Source organism: Porites lutea, chromosome 13 (genome assembly GCF_958299795.1).
Source record: "Porites lutea chromosome 13, jaPorLute2.1, whole genome shotgun sequence".
Lineage (NCBI taxonomy): Eukaryota > Metazoa > Cnidaria > Anthozoa > Scleractinia > Poritidae > Porites > Porites lutea.
Window position 1 is genome coordinate 9,804,409 of NC_133213.1, and position 15,540 is coordinate 9,819,948.

Genomic DNA, 15,540 nt, shown 5'->3' on the forward strand with positions numbered 1-15,540 from the left:
TTTTCTGCTTTTATATTAGCTTCGATCCTTCGTCTTGATTATGGACGACTCCTGAATAGAAATTCATGGTCAAAACTGCGAAACGCTAGCTGCAGTCCTCGGTGTTTGTCAGCCATTTTGTTTCCACTAGTTCCCAGGGAATACCGGGAGTTCAACACACGCGTATTTAGCGTGTTATCGTCACATGGGCCATTTCAACCAATGAAAAGGTGTGAAAATTGGCTGATTCCACGCGGGCACTTTCAAGTCAAAGAAGAGGAACTGTGAAGCGTGCGTTTTTACAAGAAGACGCTTCTTTTTACTTCAATTTAAAGTCGTTTTCCTGCCAGGTTCAACAAAAAGTATTCCCAACGTTGGTAAGTGATGTTTTTCTCAATTTGAGTTTCGATTTAACCGTGTTGTCTCCCCTTTTCGCGTACCTGAACAAGTTGGATCGGTCACCTTCGATCACGCTTCGATACTCGTTCGTTTCAATTCTAAAACGTCAGGTTGTTTTTGTGTTCATTTGCCTTAAAATCTCAACTTTTCTGTTTGCAGATACTTATTCGTTGCAGTCAAAAGAAAAGTGTATGGCACTGAAGAGCACGACATCAGCCAAAAGTCTACACGATAAGCAAATTAAGCAAACTTTAACTTGGGGTTTCGATTCTGAAACTACTCTATGAAAATACTGCATTTGTGTTGTGTGATCGTGGTATTATATTGCTATAGTTTTCAATTTTTCGTGTCAAAACCCGTTTCTTACCAATGTAAAAGATATTCTAATTCATATGTGTATACTATTTTTACTATTCTGGTGATTTTTACGAGGGTATTTTAAACACTACATTTGCTTAAGGAGATCAAAACCTACCTACATAAAAGACTATGTCAATTCTATGTAATTTCTGTTTGAACTCTAATTAAAGGCTATGTATGTGATATGTTTTACCTACTCAAATACTATTAAAATCCTATTTCAAACCTATGCAAAGACTATTTGTTTCGTTTTCCCTATTTTAATGCTATGCAAAGTATATGTCATCTTTAAAAAAGGCTATGTTTTCACTATTCCTAGGCTATCTGAATTCTAAGCAAACCCTATTCAAAAGCTATTTAATCAGCTGTCCCCTATTCCATTTTACTATGTAAACTCTATTTCAGTCCTATGTGAAGGCTATTTATTTCCTATGATTTTTCTATAAGGTTGACTATGAAGTCTAAAACCTCTCTCTGAAAGCTAAGTAAATTGTATGTATAGGCTATGTGGAAACTATGTCATTTCTGCCTTTATTCCTTCCTTTAAAAACTGCATAGCTTTTAAGTAGGTTCCGTTTGACTAGCGAAAACATAGCATTTTCGATACAAAAAACATAGTCCTGGCATAGAAACAACATAGGATCTGGTTAAAGCAATGTATGACTCATTAACATAGGTTTTACATAGCTTTGTGACATAGCATTTGCATAGATTCTACATAGTGTCTGATTCTACAAGGGTATATTTTGAGAATACCTGAAAAAACTTTAAGTCAAATCTTGTACTCGTAGTCGTTCTCGTCCTCGAATCTAAAGGTCTCTAATACATACTTAGGCTACGTCTACATGAATCCGGGCATTTTTGAAACCGCATACTTTTTTACACTAATCTGCCCTCCGTTCACATGAAACCAGTTAATCCGGTCACCGTAACCATATTGTTTTAAATGCGCTCTCCTTAAGTTCCCGTCCACATAGTCTCCTTCGCAGTCGTTTTAGGGTCATCACGCAACGCTCCTAGGAGCGTTGCGTGACGACCCTAAAAGAGACTACCGTCCACACGAATCCGGATAAAAATTATGCTGGTTCAAAAATGCCTGAATTCTTGCTGACATGACCTCAGTTTGTGGTGATGATATCCTTTACACTACAGTGTTTAGCCTAGTGCTCTGAACCTGTAAAATCTAGAGTGCCCAGCAGATGATTGGTATGAAAAATCTGAGATTTTCTAGTCGCCCAGGAGCAAAAGTTGGGCGCCAGGGGCCACCGGGATCTGCTAGAGCACAGACCTGGTTTAAATTTACTAAATTACGTCAATTACTTTACTCTCTAAACACCCCTTAATGCGGCCCCTTAAGGCCCTCTCTCTTAAGATGACGCTGGGAACAAGTTTATAGTCAGTGTTGTTGTAGTCATCGCCACATATTTCTTGCAGATCTTAAGAGTCACGAAACTCCGAGAGGTGACTCGTAACGACTTATTTCCTTCAGCTGACATGATTGTGTCTATGAGTCGAGAGTTTGGAGTGCCACTGACTGCAGAGGATTTTGGAGGTAGGTGACTTGTGGATCTCGAGCAGTAGTTTTGCATTTCTAATGGCGTTTACAGAAGTCGATGAGGAGCAAAACTGGGGCTGCTGCACTTCTCGCGGCCATTCAGTCACCTTGCAAAAGCGAAAGAAAGGAAGTGAAAAACACGCTTAAGCTGGGCTTTCTTGGAAGTAATTTTCTTTTTTCACAGTTTCTCAGAGTCGTGATATAAGTTATTATCATGGTCAAACAAGGTTTATTCTAGAGCGCGACCTTGCGGGATTTCCGCAGTTTGGAACAAAATGCCGCATAAAATTTTCCTTGGCGCGTCAAATGGGGCGTAAAAAAAGACCCAAGGATAAGTACTATTTTTTTTAAGTATTGGAAAACATCACTGACAACAACACTGATTTGACGGCCGCTCTATAAACTTACTTTGAACTTCTATAGCCTCTTACTGTATCAATTGCCTTTCTCTTCTTCGTTAGAGTCATTATTTCACCAGACAAACATCCGAGATTCTGCAGTAATTCGAGCCCAGGCTTTTTCAGTTGCACAGAATTTTCCAAAATGGCGGCAAAGAGTCAATAAACCTTCGATCCCTTTCTTGAAAAAGGGCCCCCTAAAATCACAGAAAGGGTTCCATTTGACCCTCATTGGCCAATTTCTAGAGTAAACCCTGGTTAAAGACACATGTAAGCATGTCTCTACTAGTAGATTTGTGGTCATACCTTTATAACATCATGTGTAATTCTTCTAAGGAGCATGTGTGTTATAAAACCTCTACTTGGAAGAATCATGTAATCAGTCATAAGAGATGGGCCACCAGTAGTGACTTTTAGCACATAAAACACTTACAGGTCGCTCTCGTTTCTAGTTCTCGTTATATTGTTGCAAACAGAGACCGCGAAGTGTAATGGGAAGGATAAAAATAAGAAGCATCTAACAACCTCCTCAAAAGGAATCTTTCCTTTCAACCGCTAGCCTGCGAACTTCAGACGTATTTCCAGTCGTCGCTTCTCTCCCTCCGACGACCGGAAATACGTCTGCAGTTCGAAGGCTATTCAACGCCAGGTGTCACGGCCGGTGGCCGACGCGCGGCTTATTACAAGAAAGATGGCCAGGCCCGGGAACGTGTGGGCACGAAAGATCTCATTTAAACTGCTCTTGTTCTAATTTTCCTTGCTATACGACCTTGTTACTCACTTTATTATTTTGCATCCTGCTTTCCAGATTTCATCTCTCTCTGTTTTTCTCCATCCTTCTTGGGCTGCGAAGAGGTCTTTCATCTTCAGAGTGACAGAGTTGCCCGGTCATCACTTAAAGTCTCTGATTTCTACTTATTTAGAACTACACTCAAAGAACCTGTTAAGGTCTGAGGTAGTCTGCTACACAGCCGTTTTTAGTGCCGTCACGCAACGCTCCTCCCGAGGAGCGTTGCGTGACGACACTAAAAACAGCTGTAGAGCAGACTAGGTCTGAAGTGGCTCATTCTGTACTTTTCTTTTACACTTTAGCAAGTAACCCTCCGTATAGTTCTTCCGTTTCCCTGCGCTGCATGATGCTGGTGTGTGGTGGTGTCTTTTCCTTCTTAATCTTCCTGAATTTTTTTTCAGGACATTTCCAACGGCCTGCGCACCTTGTTAAAATCTGTTTGTCCTTGCTGTATCCTTTTCCCACTTCGCTGCTGACACTGACAAATTATTTCACTTACTTGAGTTCTCAGTATTTTGGCGTGAGCTTTCCTTGTGTTGCTGTGATTTCTTGGTTGGTTTTGCTGTGAGCTGTCGTTGTGTTGCCGTATTAAAGTTCAGAGTTATTTTTTGTGTTTTCGTGATTTTTCGGTGTTTTTTCGGGATTACTCGTTGCGTTTCCGTGAGTTCTCAATGTTTTGCCGCGATCTCTCCTTGTGTTGCTGTGATTTCTTGGTTGGTTTTACTGTGAGCTCTTATAGTGTTTCGCTTCGAGTTGACTTTTTGTTTTCGTGACTTTTCGGTGTTTTTCCTGATTACTCGTTGGGTTTCCGTGATTTCTCGGTATATTGCCGTGAGCACTCGTTCTATTTCGTTCTGTTTCTATTTTCCGTGAATTGTGGTTGTGCTATATGTAGTATATTTAAATGTGCTTGTATAAGCCACCGTACCATACCATTCCAAAACTGTTTAAACAGTATAACAGAGCGTTGACAAATATCGCTTTTTTTTTGCCGTCTAGAACTAGAGTCCAGTAATGGATCCGAAATAGAAGAGGCTGGTACAGGCAACCGGCTGGAGGACCCTAGACCCAAGACAACTCGGCCGTGGACACCCTTGTCCCTTTACAACACTGATTATGTTGCACTTCTTAAGGAAAGAGAGGGTCAACTGGTTAAACATGACTTCGTCAAAGAGAATATTGTAAGTAAAACAAATATTTAACATTACTGATAAAAAAAAAACATTTTTATCGGTACGTTTGTTAATTTGTCAGGCGTAGTTGACGAGCTGGGACTGGGGAGAGAGAAGGTGGATGGTGGTGTATCTGAACACGGAATAGACCTTATTCACGATACCCGCCATCTTTACACGCGCGCTAGGATTGATGGGATAAAAGTATGTCACGTGGTATTTCAGATTGCAAACAAAAGATAACATTTGCCAATGCGAGAAATCGCGGTCGACTTTGTTTATTCTCTTAAAATGAAACGACGAGTAAATAGTCATGCAAAATGTACGGTTTGAGTTTCGACAAAATTGACGTCATTATTGCTTGCTGTAAGGACATCTACAGTCGCTACTGCATCCAAACAAGTAAAAATGGTCACTCTCAAGCATAATTTGCCATTATCGTCTTTAATATAAAAAGTTGTCCATTTTCTGTTGTCAAGAATAAACAAACTCGACCTCGATTTCTAGTATTGGAAAAATTTATCACTTGTTTGCCCCATGAGAAACCACGTGATATCGCTTTTATCCCATCAGTAATTAAGCGCGTGCCTCCTTCCCCAGATACCGCTCGTCTTATTTTCGCTAAGCTTGTTTTCGCGACGTCCCTACTATCTGAGCACCTGGAACATTCTACAATATTTGGACTTGCGTTTGATTCTGTTAAGTCTGGTATTGCGGATTGTAATGACCTATCTTGTCAAATTCTTTTTACTTTAGATGAGGACTCGTACAACAGAACCTAAAAGAAGACCGCACACTATTGCTGTAGACATGACTGATCTTCATCAATACACTGCGCATAACTACAGCATACAGACCCTGAACTCTACTGAACTGGCCAAAGAAAAGCTAAGAGAAGTCCTAGCCAGGGTATGTAATTAATTGACACCCGTTGTGCGCTACCCTTCCATCACTATATGTTGCTTGGTTATCCGTTCTTGGCGCCGGTTGATTTTTTCCGCGTTTTTCTCCTGTCTTCGATCATTACCACCTATTTCTTGATTACCTTTGTCGTCATCCATATGTCTGTACTTAAATAAATCATGGGCAACGGCCAATCACAGCGTGCGTAATATTCACCACATTCTATAGAAAAAAAAAACATATGCTCGCACTCGAAAAAGGCAGTTTAACGAGAGAAAATAAGTTTGACTAGTCCAGAAGTTTGGGCTCTGGCTACTTCGGCTCGCAAGGTTTAAACTTGGTATTGTCGCTTGAATAAGCTAATTTTACTTATTCCTTTCGTAGGAAAAAGATAGACGTTTTACCTACTGCCCTTTATACAACTCTACTACAGTTCTCCCCATTCACCCAGAGACTGTAAAGAAACGAGAACTTACAGACTCCAAAGCACTCTGGAGAACTAATAAAGGATTTATATTCCCTGGAAAAAAGACCTCGATGGTCTCAAACGTACACCCTAAGAAACCTGACTCAGCTCGGGTGGACGAACTTAATAAGGTACGACAATTGTCCGCTACCTGGACCACAATTTACCCAACAGGCCTAATCGTAGTAATAGTGAGTTTAGGTAACAGGACGGCAGAAAGAAGAGGACGGCAAAACGCTGGTGTTTGACAACTTGACATGGTTATTACTTGCGCGTTTTGTTGTGATTTTTACTTCCCATTAATGCTTTCTGGTCTTTTACAATAAGATCTGTTAAAAAGAGGGTGAAGATTGGCGGAAAGTTTTTTAAAACAAAATTATTGTCACGCCTGTCACACAAAGTTTGTCGTCTTCTTCCTCTCCCATTCTGTTTCGCAATTTCACGAATATATCTCAAGAGTTTCAATAAACTCGAAGATTTTGGGGAGTCCTTGCCTTTTTCACACTTTCTTTTGATGTGGAATAAGTTATGAGTGTTAAGAAATTAATATGCTGGTCCTGTCTCGCCTTTACAAAAGGAAAAGCTAAATCAAAACTACAGCAACGTTTTGATGAATGCATTATCAGGTTAAGAAGCCCGCATTTGGCGAGTGGTTGAGCGCTTATTTCAAACCTTGATGTACATTTGCATTTATGGACTGGTGGTGGGATGAAAGGGAGAGGACCTCACACTAGAACCTAAATAAGCTAAGAAATATTTCAAGACAAGTAAATTGTAAATTCTTCAAGTAAAAGAAAGCTTCACACATAACCTATCTTTTTTACTTCAGGTTTACTTAAGCCTAGTTTCCCACGCAAAATAATTAAGATTGATTGACATGCTTCGCCTTTCTCAAAGCTTTGGAAACCGCAAGTTCGCTAAGTCGGTTTTAAGGATGGTTTTCAAGTCACTTAAAACTTTCTTGAATCGTTTCAACTTTCCGACTTTAATGGAATGCAAAGTAAGGTTACTTGTCGGAATGAGATTTTTGTTAGGCCTTCACACGTATTTTTTAGTTAAGTAAAACTTAGCAGCTCTTAAGTCTTACTTAACAGCCTAGTGTAAAGACAACCAATGATAGTATTACTAGTTAAAATTTAAATTCAAATTTCGACAACGGATTAACATGTCTTTTCCTCTCTTTTCTTCTCAGCCATGGAAAGAAAATATTTTGCACGCCAACATTTTGAAGCCTACAGTAGATAGGTAAGCACACAAGTCATGTAGTTAAAGCTTCTTTGCTCCTCTTATTTGCTGTAGTCAGGTGGCTAAAGGCTCAGATCTATACAGAGCGGACAAAAGCACCAAACTTTGCATGGTTGTAGCTTAGGGCGTGTTAGTCAATATTAGGATCGGTGCCCACAACTACCTCGTCAGGATTTGCAGCAACTGCTCGCTGAAGTTCTTCAACAACCTTCCATGATGGGTGCCCTGTGCTGACAATTGCAATCACTTGTTTTTTGCCATTTTTTGATGAAAATCACGTAAAAAGGGAGGTAGATGGAAAAAGAAACTGTATAAATACTATTATTATTGAAACCAATGACTAAAACAAGTCAACTTAATGATGTAGCAATTATGATATACCATGGTGGGTATCCTGTGCTAAAATTTTTTTTTTGCCATTATTTTGATGAAAATCACATGAAAAACAAGAAAATAAAAAAAATAAATTGTATTATTATTGAAATCAATGACAAAAACAAGTCAACTAAATGGAAAATCCAAGGAAAATGTTTTCAGACGCGTACCCAGTCTCAAATAGCCTTTTAAGATGGCGGCTTGAAGGTGTCTTTTCATGGACTGTAAGTATCTGCTAGAATATATTGCCGTTTTTTAGGGGAAATTGTGCACAATTTGAATCACGACAGGTTTAAGTGAAGTTTTAAGCTCTTCTTGGTGATAAATTTGTTATCGAAAGCCACATTTTCGCTTCATATTTTATGCCGATTTTGAATGACTATACTGAGTTTATTAACTTACTGGTTAGTTAAAGGTTTCTGAAGCTGAGATGTTTCTACACACCAGGATGGATATTAACTGGGATCGTTGTTATATTTGCCAAGAATCAACAAAAGAAGATTTGAGAAGCCCACTGGTTTAAACGGTACAAGCATTAATTTATAGAACGTTCCTTGAAAATATACCAAAAAGGCTGACGTGCGAAATAGGGATACATGTCAGAGGAACGCAAGAAGAAAAGCGGAGCAGCTTGGAAGGCCGAGAAAGACGAGAAATTAAATAAATCAAGAGCATTTGTTAAACTCACTGAGTACATAGCAAATGAAGTGGAGAATGATACACATTTCTCTATACTTGCTGAACTTCATATTAAGCTGTATTCGTTACAAACAAAGGCACACACTTTGCAGTCCCACTATAGTGTCAGTCTTACAAGCTCGTTTGGTGCCACAATCTCCAACTTGCTGTTTCTGATCTGCTTCAGTATTCTTTTTTCTCTTTTCTAGTTTGCTTTTTCTAACTTGGGCGTAAGGTGACAGGATTGATGCCACTTTGCACTTCAGTAACGTGTTTACTACTGTAGTGATTTCAATATGAAACTTAATTACAAGAGGACGGCACAGTCCTCCTTCTTGAATTCTAGAAAATTGTCGAGGAGTGTTCCATAAATAATTGATCCGTTAAATTACTGGGTTTCTCAGATCGACTCTTTTCGATTCTCACCCTAGGTAAATATGACAACGATCCCAACTGATTTCAATCTTGTTGTGTAGAAACGAGTTTAAACTCAATCATGATAAGACTGAAATCATGCTTATCTTGTCGATGTACCGTACTTATCCACCCTTTAGCGACGTTATTATGGGTAATGCAAGGCTAAGAACCACCACCAACAAAGCCTGGGAGTAGTATTTGATGACAACGTGCTGTTTGACGCACACGTCTCAGCATTTTTTTACAGAACATCGTTTAACCAACTCAGGAACTTATCAAAGATAAGAAAGTGTCTCACACGGGAGTCTAGCGAAATTGCAGTGCATGCTTTTATTACATCTAAAACAGACTATTAATTGCAATTCCTTGCTCTATGGTTGTAGAAAAATGCACTTGAAGGAACTTTTAATAATATGTTCAGAACACTGCCCCTAGGATCGTTGCTCGGACTCGTAAACTTTGCGAACACATCATTTATTTGACTTTCACTGGCTTCCTGTTAGTTATCATGTTGTTTTTAAACTTATTTTGTCAGTTTTCAAATCACTTAATAACCTTCCACCTAGCTATCTAGCGGACAGTTATCGAAGGCCTTCCAGGAACTTGTGGTCCGCATCTCAGCAGCTCTTAGAACAACCTCGAAAACTCACGGGGACAAGACTTTTTCAGTGTGCGCCCCTAAACTGTGGAACTTACTACCATTAGCTAGATTTGCGTAAGTCACCATCTTTAGCCAGTTGAAAGAAAGGACTGAGAACATATCTTTTTACGCAGTTTTTAGAGAGTAAGTCAACACTTTTGTAAAACGTCTTTAATATCTGCAGATCATATACCTATACTTATAGAATGAAAATTTAGTTTTTTGCATAACTTATTATCATTATATATAAACTTTAAAGCCAAAATAATTTTAAAACAGACGAATTCTTTGCGCATTGCAAATAGATTTTAATATATGTTATTTCATGCTCGAGATATAATTTTTTTCCTCTTTAACATTGTAAAGCACCATGTGCTCAGGATATGAGCGCTATAGAAAGAAGCTATTTTTACTATTATTAATTTTAACCAGTACTAAAATAAACTCAGTATAGTCATTCATAATCGGCAGAAAATGTGAAGAAAAAATGTGGCTTTCGATAACAAATTTATCACCAAGAAGAACTTAAAATTCACTTAAACCTGTCGTGATTCGAATTGTACACAATTTCCCCTAAAAAACGGCAATTTATTCTAGGAGATACTTACAGTCCAGGGGCGGATCCAGGATTTTTTTTAGGAGGGGGTGCACTCGTCTCTTGCTCCACTTCAACACCAATAAACCACATAGTTTTTTTTTCGCAGAATACCAGTTGTATTAGAAAACCGCAGGTCATCTCGGTCAGGTCATCTCTCCCCCTGCACCCTCCCCCTAGATCCGCCCCTGCAGTCCATGAAAAGACACAGCCGCCACCTTGAAAGGCTGTTTGGGACTGAGTACGCGTCTGAAAACATCTTCCTTGGATTTTCCATTTAGTTGGCATGTTTTTTTCATTAGTTTCAACAAAAATACAATTTCTTTCTTATTTCCATGTCCTTCATGTGAATTTCATCAAAATAATGGCAAAAAAAAGGAATTGATATTTTTTTAGCACAGGCCACCCACCATGGTACATCATAGTTGCTATATCATTAAGTTGACTTGTTTTAGTCATTGGTTTCAATAATAATAGTATTAATACAGTTTCTTTTTCCATCTACTTCCCTTTTTATGTGATTTTCATCAAAAAATGGCAAAAAAAAAGGATTGCAATTTTCAGCACAGGGCACCCATCATGGAAGGTTGTTGAAGAACTTCAGCGAGCAGTTGCTGCAAATCCTGAAGAGGTAACTGTGGGCACCGATCCTAATATTGACTAACATGCCCTAAGCTACAACCATGCAAAGTTTGGTGCTTTTGTCCGCTCTGTATAGATCTCGCCAAAATTTTGCACTAAGCCACCGGACTACTGTGAGAAATTTGGACTCGATGGTGTCGGCCTAGATTTTTGAAAACTTCAGCCCCTGTCACCAACATACCAACAGCCTTCTTTGGGACTTCACTTTCCGGAACCATCGTGTAGCACGATTCCCGATTGCAAAATATTAAGCGTTTTCACTGGTTCCCCCCCACCCCCCCCCCCCTTAAAAAAAGCGTAACTCCCACAAATCTACTTACAACATGGCGACCCTTGACGTCATGAGAAAGCATCCTACCTGGTTATCTTATTTCCTACTTCGAGCTTGCACGTGGTTTGCATGTAGCTTGCAGTCGTTTTGTATTTTTCTTGCATGTGGCATGCATGCTTGCGGCGGGACTTGATGGAGATGTCAAAGGTTAAGCGTCTTTGAAGGCAAAAGTCTTTATTTTCTTCACCCTGCAGGGAAAACTTTCCATGGGAGTATCGTGACAGTGATCTGAATTTACTCTCTGTTCCACCTCCCTTCTTCGACAAGAACCCAGTGCTCTCTGTTCACGCGGCCGGCGACACAAAAGAGCAGGAACAGAATGACGCAGCATTGTCATTTACGCGTCAGTGGCGGGAAAAAATTGTGGTAGACGACATTGTCTTTCGCACGCATCGTTGTTTACCTGAAACTGAACTCGAGGACCGCGGTCCTAGGGCCTCTAACCAGCTTTCAAAGCTGGAAGGACTTCTTAAAAACTCTCCGAAAAAGTTTTCGCTTTCGCGAGCAGGACTTACGCTAGAGGAAATTCCCTCACTTGGAGTCGTTGCAAACCCCAACGTTGATACACCAGCAAGAAAAACTGGGAAGTTAGAGCCGATAAGGAGGAAATGCACTGAAGAAGAGAAACGAGGATTTTACCCAGGACCTTTTGAAAAGGAGGGCTGGTTACTGGAGAGGAATAAGGTGCCTATAGCGGACCAGGAACATGAAAAGTTTAAGAGCCTAAAGGGCCATGATTTTAGGTACGTTGGTCGAAGCTGTTTATAACGAGTGACTAATATCCAAAAAAGGGCGGGGGGGGGGCGGATACTAAACCAATTACACTTTTATTCCCAAGGGTAAGTGTAAGTATACGTGGTTTAGCCTGCGAGCAAGCTCTCTGGAGCGCTCTGGCGGCGGGGTGGGAAAAGGAAGGAGAGCTTTGGAATTTGAATGTCTGCATCAAAAAAGTCTATGCGAAATGCTGATTGGCGGAGATGACATTAGTAATGACGTTATTACGCTCGGCAGGTGTTTTTTAATGCTTGTTTACATTCGCACTCGTTTCCGCTTCGCGCTGATTGGCGGAAATCTGACAGCTCAATCGACGGGGAGCCACAGGGGAATTGAAGGTGGAATTCAAATTCCAGAGACGTAGTTACAAGCTCTCTTCCTTTTCCCGCCCCGCCGCCAGAGCGCCCAGGAGAGCTTGTTTGCAGGCTATACGTGGTTGTAATGGGCAGGAATAGATAGACTGTTACGGAGACAGCATGGCCGAGTGGTTAGCGCGTCGGACTCCGGTGGTTCCGGGTTCGAGTCCCGCTCCAATCACTAGCTGGATTTATTACTTGTTCTTCCCAATTCCAAATCCTCCGTCAAGCTTATACAGTCAACTCTTGCCTTGCGGAAACCCCTCTATAACGGACACCCCAATAATACGGACAGCAGCTAAGTCCCAGCAAAAATACAGTAGACATGTTTGACTGGAATAAACTCCCGCTATTACTGACTCTCGATAATGAGGACACTAACTCAAGGTGTTTACAGCGTCCTCTATAAAGGGAGTTGACTATATTTGATTATTATGTGAGTGTTGTGCCTGTAAGCTATCTGGTAATCTAAGAGCACTTCCACTATAAACAAACCTTTTCCTGACTGTCTGCCAAGCCGGGACAAGCGAAGTTGCCGTTAGTAAAAGTTCGACCGTATTCTATCCTGTCTTGTCACCGGAACAAATGATACTTAGCAAAGAACTCAGCCTAAGCTTCACAACATTCTTGAGAATAACTTTGGTTATCAATTGTTCTCCAACAGGTTGTACTACAAAGACAAAGACATTCTTTGCCGTCGACCTATTGAACCGTTAACAGATGAAGAGAGGAACAATCATCTTTTTCCTGCGGTGGACATTTGCAGCTAACATTTGTTTACGCGTGTATTAAATATATCTTCGGTATGCTTTCAATTGTCCTTGTAACCTCAGAACTGAGCTCAAAATAATTGGCGGTATCACCTCTCTTCGAAATTGGCAAAAGCTTAATCTTAAAAGAATTTAAAATTTTCTACTAAAAAATGTAAAATGAAACAAGTAGCTTACAAATAGCGCTTCGCTTAAAGTATTGCTCAAAAGCTTTTATTGCGTTTTTCCCACCTCGCGATTTTCTCCGTAGAGTGGAAAGTTCAACCGCCCTGTACAGCATAATTAACAGTGCCTCAGGAAATTCAATCGTTACAGTAAAAAAAAAAGTCACATTTTAAAAAAACACACAGAGTTTTTATGTTCTATAACTAATTTATTTCGCGGAATCTGAAGATGCCTCAACACTAAAGGCGCTCAAAGGACGTCAAAACGTTCAGACTTTTTGTCATAAATTTATTTCAAATGATCTCTGTATATGTACAAACGAAAGTTTTAAACAATTATTTCCATGGCAATTTAATTACTCTTAATACCACATGTACAGCTTTTTTCATTAATGACAATCTACCCTCGGTTTGAAATACGTATTATGGATACGGCAAATTTGAAGTATAGTGCCTTGAATAAAAATAATCAGGGCGTACAGCAAGGCTGTCAATAAAAATACCTTAAAACTAAAGATTTACTTGTCTTTTCTTTGTACAATTGAAGCGTTTTCAGTTGATCTTTGAAGTTGATTTCGATTGCCTGATATTGCATCAAATTAAAACCTGCATTTGGGAATCCCCGTATTAAATGGAAGGTTTCACGGTTCAGCGCATGCTCATTAATCAAAATACGTTTTTTTCTCCTTAAACAAGCTGTATCGTCTGTGCAAGCAATATGATCATGTCATAATGTTGTCAAAGAACCAATCTGCACACTTCCCTGGTAGTCACTTGATCAACTTATGCGCAAACAGCTGTAAATTCATTAACCATGGAATAAAACCTTCGGGTCAACAGTAAATTCAACGTTAGCAGTGTTGGTTTTTTCTTCGATTTTAGTACACCTCCATGCAAATTCAGGTCACTCTGAAATACACTTCTACTTTGAAATACACTCTGAGAACGCTGAGATACATGTGAGTGGGATTATTAAACGATAGAATTAATAATAAATTCGAAAAAAGTAATTTAATTGATGAGCATGTACTGAACCGTGAACCTGTCCCTTTAAAGGTTTCTGGGAAACTGCCCACCTACCCCTTCCCTAAGTTAACATTAACACTTACTTCTCACTTGGGGCAAAATGTTGGGTTAGGGGAGGGGTAGGTGGGCAGTTTCCCACAAACCTAAATTGATCCAACATTTCTCCTCACTTCTTCACTTCGAACCTTTATCAAGCGGTTGCCAGGGAGGCACCCGCGGTTGTTGGAGTATTAAAAGTATTCAGGTTCCACTCCATTACGTCAGTTTTGTGAAAAAGATTGAAAAATGATTATCAGATTTCTTAATTGCTTTGGTTTACACTTCTACGCTATGTGACTGGCTGGAAAATCTGGCGCCACTTTCATCCAATCAAAAACTTCGTTTTGTTTCTCTGTAAATGTAAGTTAAACCTGTCCTTCGGCCTGAATTTACGGGCCGCGTTAAAAATGCTTCTTGGGCGGTGTTAAACAGCGTATTTTAATTAGATGAAAATGATAGATTCTAAACTAGGTTCGCCTTTTCAAACGCGTTTCCTGGTCTCCTTGACTTGATGCTATTTTTTGGTTGTGTATGGTTTCGTAGAATTGAATGAGATCGTACAAAAGCAAAAAAATGTATGGTTATTTTTACGATTATAAATTCTACTTTGTTTATGATCTGATTATAAACGAGGTACGAAAGTGACCCTTTGCATGAGGCTTCTTACAAAATAACTGGGTGCAAAATCCTTTTTAGGACAAATTCCACTAACATAAATTTGTATTCCCCAATAAGGATAATGTGGTCTAGTACCCAAGCGTCCTATCCCAATGTGAGTGCAAAAGCCGTTTCAATAACCCTGCAATTAAGGCAAACGCATGGCTTAAGAATATGGTGGGAAATAACTTTGTAAAACTCTTAGCTTATAGGCGAGTCTTTGCTGACGTCATTGTTTACGTTTTTCCTCATTAGCATACGACTTAACTCATAGAAGCCGTGGTCGTATATACAAACTAAATGCAAAAGTTGAAAGAGCTGATTAAGTCGAGCAATTTGCGCAATTTTCAGCTCTTTGCAAGCAATATTGAAGGAAATATCAGCCATCAAAAAATGCGAAATTGCTGGGTGGCAAAAAAGTCAATAATGAGCCATACATTCTCTGTAAAATTTCGAGTTCGTAGAAGAGAATTTTATACGACTTAACTCATAGGAGCCGTGGCCTTATATATGAACTAAATGCAAAAGTTGAAAGAGCTGATAAGTTCAGCAATTTGTGCAATTTTCAGCTCTTTGCAAGCAACATTGAAGGAAATATCAGCCATCAAAAACTGAGAAATTGCTGGGTGGCAAAAAAGTTAATAATGAGCCATACATTCCCTGTAAAATTTCGAGTTTGTAGAAGAGAATTTCTCCGAAACCATTCGGTGTATTGGGCTCAAATTTTCAGAGATAACTGAAACTGTTATGTCTTTTCAACATTCAGAGTTTTTATTTGTAGTGATAAGCATATGTTAATGAGGCAAAAA

At 39.6% G+C, this 15,540-nt stretch overlaps 1 protein-coding gene and 1 long non-coding RNA gene across 2 annotated transcripts; one reads left to right on the forward strand and one right to left on the reverse strand.

The window, feature by feature from the left end:
* The first annotated feature begins 2,175 nt into the window (after positions 1-2,175).
* LOC140923339 (uncharacterized) lies at positions 2,176-13,524 on the forward strand. Its single transcript, XM_073373434.1, has 7 exons — positions 2,176-2,290; positions 4,481-4,662; positions 5,410-5,562; positions 5,941-6,153; positions 7,215-7,267; positions 11,140-11,688; positions 12,740-13,524. Exons 1-7 carry the CDS (start codon positions 2,233-2,235, stop codon positions 12,843-12,845), a joined length of 1,314 nt encoding a protein of 437 aa, XP_073229535.1. The 5' UTR covers positions 2,176-2,232; the 3' UTR covers positions 12,846-13,524.
* On the reverse strand, positions 13,282-15,199 carry LOC140923340 (uncharacterized). The gene is made up of 2 exons (XR_012164153.1): positions 14,179-15,199; positions 13,282-14,077 (listed from the first exon to the last, which is right to left on the reverse strand). It is a non-coding gene; the product is annotated as an uncharacterized lncRNA (long non-coding RNA).
* Between the last annotated feature and the right edge of the window lie 341 nt (positions 15,200-15,540).